The sequence below is a fragment of the Apaloderma vittatum genome, unplaced genomic scaffold (assembly GCF_000703405.1).
Source record: "Apaloderma vittatum isolate BGI_N311 unplaced genomic scaffold, ASM70340v1 scaffold4618, whole genome shotgun sequence".
Lineage (NCBI taxonomy): Eukaryota > Metazoa > Chordata > Aves > Trogoniformes > Trogonidae > Apaloderma > Apaloderma vittatum.
The window spans coordinates 775-10898 of record NW_009731083.1 but is presented as its reverse complement, the minus strand read 5'-3'; the positions used below and the strand labels follow the sequence as shown (position 1 = coordinate 10898).

Sequence of the window (10124 nt, the reverse complement as noted above, 5' to 3'; positions counted from 1 at the left end):
TCGGCCAACCCGCTCCTCTGCTGCCACGCGCGGCGTCTGATGCGCCCGCCCTTCGTGTACCGGTCCGGAGGTGATGCGAGTTCCGACGGGATGATTTTAGGAGCTGTTGCCTTCATCCTTCAGTGCAAACGCAGTTGTGTTCACGTCTGCTTTGAGCGGTCCCTAACGTTGTCCAACAAGGCATTTCTAACACTTCCCACCTTTTAAGTGCCCCAATAGAATCATAAATAGTAATAACTGTGTCTCTGTGTTAATTTTCTTATTTTGAGAAATGGTTAATCTTGATAGCTACTGAAGTAGCTATTAATTTAGGAGAAAATTCTGTGACTGGGAAAAACTCAATTGTAATTGGTTTATGAGTCAGTTTGCGGAGACGCTACAAATGTCACTGGTGAAGTGATGACTGTGTGGAAGTGGCCAAGAAACACTGAGTTAGGAATTGTATCATATGTTTGAACCAAGTATTTAACTGTGGGAATTAATGCAATTAAACTTTTTTCCTTAAATTTTTGTGGGGATTCATAGGGACATTTGCCACACTCATTTTAATGTTTCCCAGAATGTGACACACAAAATGGATAACACACAAAACTTTAAGAAGAGTCTGGGTTTGTTTCTTTGCTTAAACTCAATATTGATCCAGATACAACTTGGCATTTCCATTGTGTTCTGGCATTTATATCCCACTTCTAGTATAACAACAGCTTAAACTGGTGTAATTTTATGACATTCAAATATACACAATGCTCATTTGTTGAGGAATGTTTTTTTTTTTTTTACATACCAAGATGCATATTTTTAATTCTTAATTTTGGTGACAAGAATGATAGCTGTTGCAGTACTGCGTACTACTAGTGAGGGGTTTTTTTCCGGAAGATACAAACAGCAGATGCTATTCGGAAACTGTATATACTTCGATTATTTCAACATTGTATGCAACAGTTGCTGATGAGCAAACTCATAATTGTTTGAAACTGAACTTTAACAGCTGTAGTGAAGTAGCCCTGACATCACATCTTGGATGGTATGATCTTGCCCAAAAAAGCCAAAGTCGTGTTCACTGCAGCGTTACAGACAATGGCTTTAGGTACCGATTAGTCTGATCTTACTGAAGACTGAGTAAAGGTGAAAGGAAATTTAATCTACACACTCTGGTTTTAGAGAATAGCATTTGTATAAAAGCAACAGGATTTTTTTTGTTGAATATGAATACAAAACAGTGCATCAGAATTCATTTCTCTATGTTATATGTTTATTATAAAATACATAGAATGTGACTTTTGATATTTGACATACAGAACCTAACCTTTACCAAATTATGTACATCTTTTATGAGTATGCTGTTTCAAAATTAATCATATATTTACTTTTAGATGTTGATACAAAAAAAAGCTTAGTAATGTTTAAAGGTTGTTTCTCACTGATTTTGAAAAATACTCTAAAAAATTACTCAATCTAAAAAGTACTATTTTCTTAAAAAGTGCTCCAGCCCTTTTATCAGACTTTTGATTAATATGTTATTGTTTTGTCCAACAAATAGTACAGTTCAAAGATCAAAAGCAAGTAGTTTACATCTTGCTGGTGTTGTAAAACGATGTACTTTGGTGAGGAGAGCATGTTTACAAAAGCCCCATGACTGTAAAAATTATGTTCCAACAAAGGGTTTATCATATTAATTGTTTGAAACATATGATTTATATACTCTGGAATTTTCAGCGAGTCTGATGTTCAGCACTAAATGACGATCTGTGTACATACATATTCTGAGGAATTGTGCTGGACAGATAAAGCAGAGAGGGCTTAAACCAGAAATGTCAGCGTTCTGCTTGGTGAAAGGCGAAATGAAGTAAGAATGGAGGAGCGGTGTGAAGCTGTAGGGGAGTTCACTCTGTCCACTGGGTACTAGCAGAAATGGAGCACACGGACATCGACTTCTGAATCGTGTTACAGTTGTCACTTTTTCTGACGAATTAATGGTGTATACAGAAAGAACACTGAACTAGAAAATTAAATAGCAAGTAGCTTTCTGATTTTTTTTTTTATGTATTATCTATTTTTAATACTAAAAGAGAAAACCAGGTGAATTTGCCTTTAATGTACAGTCAGAACTGATTTTACTTTGGCTGTCCACATGTCTGTGTTTATATCAGGTCACTAGTCAGTGTCTTGACCTGTAACATTGGTATAATTTAAGTAGCTGGCAGAATATAGGAGTGTGATATTATAGAAAGGTTTTACAGGCCAAAGCCTGTGCAGATTAAACGACACTGCGTAATCACCTGCTCTGGTGCTGCACACACTTGGGTGGATGCAGGAGAACAAGATTTCACCACGCTGTGAATTGTTTGCAGTGTTCCTGCACAATAGATGTGCCTGTGGTAAGCTGTTCTCACCACACCTAGTGATGATCAGTTCGGACTTTTCTGTGAAACTTGGCTCTTTAAGCTGAAACTTAAATCGCTGTACATACGGCGGGACACGTGTCTGAATTTAGAATGTTCCTGTGCAAGATACCATTTGACTATAGGTATAAGAATATACGTGAAGTTAAGATCGCACAGTCCTCTGAAACTGTGAGCCCAGTAGGTTTAGATTCTGTGTTCTACAGCAATGTATTTTTGAAGTACCTGCACTGAGAAATGAGATTAATGTAGTGTAAAGAGAGAAAAAAGTCTTTAATCTCCGCTTAATAAAACTTAATGCAATTTTAAATTAACATATTTCATCAACTTCACACAAAAAAAGGTGAATTTCTTTACCATGTTTATTGCAGTATTTTTTTATATTTTGGAAGAAGAGCCTGTTAAAGACGGAAGCAACAGGGAATGATTTCAGAAAGACTCATCAGAACAATACTGCAAATAGTTATGACATGAAATTAAACCGAACTAATTCCTTCGAAAGGATTAAAAGGTTTTATGTATTCCTAGAAAAACTGAGTCTGCATAAACTTAAGATTCTGTGGGGTGTTTTTCAACCCAGCAAATCTGACCACTGTTTCCCACCTTCAACTTACATACTGGACTTCTCCTATACAGTGCATTGTTTTACATGAGAAAAAAAAGACCAAAACAACCTCATGTAGAGGTATATGAGTTCCAGAAACTCTGAGGACAAAAAAAAGCAAATTTTTTTTTTAAGAGTTCCTTTAGGAGGTGTTTTGTGCAAATAAAACATACGCAGTTATTACAAGTAAAATTGCTTAATCGCTGAATCACAACTATCCATAAAAATGACTTTACATTAGAAATGTATTACAAATGTAGTATTCATGAATGATAGTTTCGTAATTTACTTTCTCAGGAAGTAGCCATTTAAAATATTTTTATACATATATAATCACATTTTGCAGATGGTAGTAGATTATTGGCAGGATTTTATATATTCCACTAGAATATTTTACTGCTCATTCTATGATAAAATATTCTGGTTTTTTTTAAGTTTCCCACCACTTTCCTCATTATTCTGTTTTAGCTATTGGAAAATAAAATACCACCTGATTTTTTTCATCTGAAGTACTGTTTTTCAAAGGAAAGTGAACATCTATCTGTTTTTCTCAGTTGCAAAGAGAAGAGAAAGACACACTTGCATCCCTTGGTTCTTTCTGTTTCCTCCTTGAGAACCTAGAAGGGAAGTGCTCTGTTTGCTGTTGAAGCAAATGTGATGGATGATCAGACACAGGATATGTGATACAGCAGGAAGCCAACTTATCCACCAAAGTGGACAAATGTATTCATGAGACTTTTTTGCTGTTGAATTGGTGAAAGTTAAGGTTGTAGAGGTTCCCCACTGCAGTAAATGGCAAAACCCACTTCCTCAAACAGGAAGAACTTTGGAACTGTTGCAGCTTAAATCAGTATTCAAAGCTAACTTCTTAAATGTAATTTCTGCATGGAGCTGAACAAAGAGTACTGATGGAGATTTTGGGGTTTTAAGTCAAATTCAAGTCACAGTGTATTTGCAGCACCACTGGTAATTTTGGTCTCAAATTAAAAGACCATGTTCTGACCCAGAAGAGGACAGTCTGGCCCTAAAAATAATAATAAAAAAAGCTTAAACCCCCCAAATAAAACCAGAAGGGTGCATTCTCATAAGACTTGGCTGTTTTAGTCTGACATGCCAGCCCTGACTATACAGGAAGCTATCTTTAGTCTTCTGTAGGAAGACAGGATTGTTACAAGCTGCCCTCTTTATGAAGGAAATCAGGCAGCATCAGGAGTTAAGTTTGCCAAATGCTGCTTCATACCCCAAAGAAACCTAAGCGCTTATTCTTGCAGCACTGAGCTGTAACTGCTTTACGGTACAAAAAACCCCAAACAAACAATGCAACAGTGTTTTCTCAAGTGTTACTCCCTTTCTGAGCAATAATCCTGATGACTGCTTGTCACCAGATTAGATTGTACTTTGCATTTAATTGGTATTTTGTCTTTAATCTTAATAAAAGTCTCAGTTATTTTAAGGTTAATGAAGTCAAAAAAAGGAAATTTTAATTGAAAATGAATTGTAAGTGTTCTGTGCGTGAAGACATTACAAATTCACTAATTCTCCATAGGATATTTTATTAGCTTGAAATAGAGCAAATATCTTGTTGCTGAAATAGAATTCAAATTCACTCTTTCTTTTTGGTACTCTTTAGTTCTTGAATACACACCTGAATGGTGATATTGAGGGGAAAAAGATACTTTAATACATGTTTAAAAATTAGGACTTGGAGAAAAACTTACTTGTCTAAAAATGTGATACTTGAGCTAGTAAATCTATCCAAGTGTTTGCAATTACGTGTTTGACATTTGCAAGTGCTGAAAATATGAATGTCTTCACAATGCCTCAGGTTCCAAGAACGATCCATTCCTCACCATGTCTAGTCTTGTCCCAAGAGGTAAGTCAGACAGGTTCTCAAACTTCAATTTTGTAAGACAAAGAAGACCATTATACTCTAACCAGCAAGGAAAAAAAAAATACTATGTGCAGCTGTGGATCTTAGTGACCTGGCTATGAGAAAGTCAATCCAACTCCCTCCAAAATTACTGTAGTAGGAATGGGTATGTTATTAAATATGTGTACTCTGTTCTGCCCAGCATAACTGGGTTGCCAGAAACACAACACAGATTTGTTCTTAGTGTGATTCAGTATTCCCTACTATGTTTTAACAAATAAAGAATTCCAGTATTTAAAGGCATTACTTTTAAGTTGCTGAGGGAAAAGCCCTCAAATACCACTTACCTATCGGTGAATGCCCTGAACTTTTGTTACTGCAAGAACAGTAACAGTGTCGTGCTTGCTGTTAAATGATCTTGCTGAAATGACCAGGGAAAGATAAAACATTTATTAGGCTTATTGATAATGTGCTATATGGTTTATTTTTTTTTTATACCTCAGATGAGCCTGCCATAATATTTTACTAACTTCTATGCAGACAACCAACTCTTGTTTTCAGGTACTGGATTTTGTGTGTCTTGGGTAGCAATTCTCACTTTAACATTTTTAGCTCTCCACAAGTTAATCATTCCATTGTTTAAATAAAAACACTCACTACTGAGGGTTATTTACAACTTAGTGTATTTTATTAACTAAAATGTCACATGAAGAGAAATAAATTACAAAATTTGAAATGAAATGGCAGTGGTAATCTGTTTAATGAAGGAACTAAGACAAAATATTAAATACTTGTAAGAAATCAACCTCCAAAAAGCAGTATTTTGCTTTAAATTGTAATGTAAAAATATAACTCTGATTCACTTTTGTATTTATCCTTCTAAGAGAATCAGTATTTTGTATATGTTATTAATATGAACAATTATCTCAAGCCCCTGTTAAATTACATTTCAGTTGGAAAGTTCTAGAAGGTTAACCAACATTTCAACCAGAAGTAATTCTATTACAAAAGAACAGAATTTTTGAAAATGTCATTATTTTGTTTAAATTAAATCGCAATGCTGCTATCACACTGTAAATCAGCTGTCTGCCTTAGTCAGCTGTGAACAAAGCATGGATAACAAAGCCTTTTTGTAACGGCAAATACGCTGAACAAACCCAGTGCTCACATGCTCACTACTCTGTTTACAGGAAAACAAACTTGTTATGCAGAATTTTGATCATGGTTAGTTAGTACATAGGCTGTGCAAAACTGTATCAAGCAGTGATTTATTGTGAGGGCAACCTTAGTGTCAGAGTCTTCAAAAGGTATGAAGAGTTAACATAAAAGGGCTCCGTTCTGCAAAGTGATTATTTTTCCATTATCATGTTGATATTGGGGAAAGGGAAAAAGTGCTTTAGTGATATGCAGCATTATGTGGCAATCAAGTTACAAAATTCCCACAAAATATTATTTTTAGTTATTATAATGTATTATTTTAATGAGGCCTGAGCATTAAAGTGCTCTAATAAAAATTAATTCCCTATTCACAGTATCATAAGCTCTGAATGAATCTAACGGGACAAAATAATCTAAAAAATCCCTGTTACATTACTGTCTGAAGACATTTTATCCAGCAACGTAAGTAACATGAAGATTTTCTTTTTTCCTTGCTTGTTTGCATGTGTGACAGTGCTTCATGCCGTGGTTTTTACATGCAGATTTCCGATCTCCCCCATACAGAAAGTACAACAGGAAACTATGGAAGTAAAACTGGGGGGGGCGTGTGGCGTGTGCTGGCACAGCACCTCATCTACTTTAGGAAAAGCTCATGAGAATTGTCTTTTTCAGTCAGCTATCTTAACATGAGTAAAAACTCACTCACAAAGACTTTAGCATCTTTCCAAAGACTTTCTCAGCTGCTCTATACAATGCATAAATGCTTAAAATTTACCTAAAGACATCGCCATGTTCTTAGAAGCTGACCCTGGGCCACGAGGAAATGGCTGTGACCTTGTCTGTAACTACCCTGAAGGAGGCAGCTGTTGTTGGCTCTGTTTTCCTCACTCCTGCTCCATGTACTGCACCACAATCTCTGGAGAATTTTCTTTTGGGTATTAAAGAAAGATGTTAAAAGATTTCTCAAATTAAGCCAGCTTCACTGCAAGTGAAATAATACAGGGCAAATTTTCTTTCTAAGGAAGGCAAGACTGAAAATACTGGACACTTATGCCCTAAGGAGAGCTATGACACAGGGTAATAAAATGCTGGATAAGACCTAAAAGAGTTCAGTTGAAAAAAATATATTTCTGAATACAATGAAAATTAACTTTTTTTTACTCTTACACAGAATAAACCCCAATCATTTGGAAATAAAATTCTTAACAAAAATGATTTCTCTAATGAGCAGCATTGGTTTTCCAGTTCAGGGTGTCTGAGCTTTTCCCAACCAAAGGCTAATCAGCATCTTGCCAAAAAAGACTTCCAAAACGAGAAACCAAATCAGCAACAGCACAAAACGGACTGTTTCCACCTTCTTACTGTGCCTCCTCTTACTCTGCGAAGCTGATGTTTGGACTGAGACGCTGCACACTGCTCTCTCTGTATCAACACGTTGTCCTCCTCAGCACCGTAGAAAAGGCGTCACAGATGAGCTACGCTTTGCTTGCCCTCTGCCCCTTCATGGAGCCATGTCACCCAGTGAAATGTGCTTCCCTGGGCTCAGCCCTAGCAGTCTGAACCTCTCCGCTGGAGGAGTGGCAAAATAGGTTTTTTGCTCCTCTGAATACTTTTCCTTCACTTCAATGATGTCCCTGTAGCGGCCGTCCTGCCAGTGGTAATTGAATTGCTCGAGCAGCTCAATTCGTTTCTCCTCTGTGCTCACACAGTCAACAGGGGCAGACTGTTTCAGGAACAGTACCTGAATATCTGGGAACAGGAGGAGACCCCGGATAGCAAACCAGCCGCCATACTTGGGATGGATACATACACCATAGATCTTCTGGAAGAAAAGAAAAAAAAAAAGGATATAGGATGATGTCTTTTTCTCTAGTAATGGTTAGAGTTCAAAGCATCAAGCTTTGATGCAACTTCTCACACGCTTAGCCCTCTGTTGGAGTGCTGTACAGAGAAGAAAGGAAAGCTTTCCTGAACATGTCTCAGAGCATTGCATTTCATTCCCATTTTCCTGTGCCCACACATACCACCCTGTAATGTGAGGAGAGGTCCCATTTTGAAATCTAACACAGAAATTAACCGAGGTATTTCATTTTTATTTATAATGCTCCAAGCAACAGGTCTTTTTTTAGACTGAAATGTATTCTCCTAAGTAGGTTTATCAGATCAAGATATTCTTCTCCATCTCCCTACCACACTGCAGAATCTTGGAAGCTTCCTATTCTTGTCCAAAACACGCATCTGTATGTGATCTGAACTTTGTATTTTTCTGCAGGAAGAACTAGTGAGTAAACAACAGGTGTACAATTCAGTGATTGCAGTTTAGTGGTTCTTCCTAGACTGTGTTTTTGCCTCACCTTTTTCCCCCAAGGATCAAGCTTCACATCCTTCCTTTGGTAGTAATATGCTGCTCCAGCAACATGGGCAGCTGTCTGTGCCAAGAACTTGGGCTTTCGGCTCGGCAGAATCTCATAATCAAAGATGATGTCCACCTTCTGGTCAGGGAATTTCTGGGAAGATTAAGAAACATCAGCCCAGGCTCATGGAAGAAGATCTGCCGCTATGATAAGTGCTGGATGCGAGCAAATCAGGCATGTGCAAAGTCTGTAGGTTTCCACATCCTGCTACTGAAATCCATCAGCAGGCCTGTGGCCTTGGGTTTTCAAACTGTGTAAAGCACTCTACATAGCTCTGGGTTGTAATGGCAAAGAGATTATGCAAGTAAAGCATGTCAACAGCCTGTTGATGCTCTTACCATCATGAATAATGCTTTACCCTTCTAAAGAGTAAGGGCAGGAACCTGGAAGGCTTTGTCTACTGCTCATCCCACCCGGTTATAAGCCAGAATTATAAAAAGAATTGATATTTCAGGTTCTTACCTCCTTCACACGTGATAAATGATGAGAAACACACTGATCCACAGGATCCCTGATAATTTTTAACCGTTCTTTGTTCAAAAAAGGTTTAAGAGCTTTGTCAAACATTGAAGGCGTGCTGAGGACCACGAAGGCCAGCGTGTCATCCGGGTAGGGGAGGTGAAAGGCTGGCTGGAGAACAGCATTGTACCATCCAACCTTTGGCAAACAAAACCAAATCTCCATTAAAACAGGGACACAGCGTCTTTGCTGGTGGGCATGCAGGAATTTAAAAGGAGTGTAGCCTCCTTCATTTGCAACCCAGCTATGCAGCCTGCCTAGGGCCCTCCATGCAAACCAAGTTGTTTTGCCTACTGGGATTTGCAGTTTCTGGAAGCCGTACTGTGGCCTGTGTGCGAGAGAGAAGAATCATCCACCACGTTCAGCTCAAGACTGCCCTTTATCCAGCTCTGCTCAGAAACTGTAGAGGAAAGTGTGAACAACCAGGCTTGCCAATGCAAATCGGATGTTTCGGTTTAGATAAAGCTTTTACAGGTTTTTAATTTCACCTTCAGATGTCACATGTTTTGCTCATGTGACAAGTTGCATGGTTTAATTCTTCAGGAGGAAACATTTATGTGTGGAAATGAAGGATGTGAAGCTCCAAACAGTGCTAAAATCCCCCTGAACCATCAGCTGTAGCACATGGATTGTGACACAGCCACATTTAAATATTTGTTTCCAGGACTGGATGTGTTGTAACAAAGTCCAGAAATGTGGGATCAAGGCAGGACAGCCGGACATGACCAGGCACACAGGGCTCAGACCAGCAACTGCCAAGCAGGAGGTGATGGCCAAAACCCCCTACTATGACTAATATACTGCACCGTAACAAGTCTTTTTACAGGTTACAGCAACTCCCACTCTCCTGGGATGCCACAAAGACCAAGTCTAACATTCAGAGAGATGTCAAGTAATGTACCTAATATTTAGTCTGAAAATGAAAAATACCAGTCACCGCTAAATACGAATGAAATTAATCTGAAAGTGACTTTACAGGTGACAGTGGCAGCCAGACCTGCCCATACAGAAACACAGAATGAAAACTAAGTTTACTGTAAAGACACATTCTTGAATCAACCCCAAAGTTTAATCAGTTTTGTGGCTCTTGTTTAGGATGCTGAATCAAGATGTGACAAGAAATTACAGAGATGATAATCGGAGTTTTGCTGATTTCC

The 10124-nt window shown here is 38.0% G+C and overlaps 1 protein-coding gene across 1 annotated transcript; it reads right to left on the bottom strand.

Annotated features, from left to right (window-relative positions):
* Positions 1-7498: 7498 nt before the first annotated feature.
* MMACHC (methylmalonic aciduria (cobalamin deficiency) cblC type, with homocystinuria) lies at positions 7499-9132 on the bottom strand. Its single transcript, XM_009875040.1, is given in 4 exon segments — positions 7499-7577; positions 7579-7856; positions 8389-8541; positions 8911-9132. Coding segments are annotated over 4 exon segments (732 nt in total).
* Between the last annotated feature and the right edge of the window lie 992 nt (positions 9133-10124).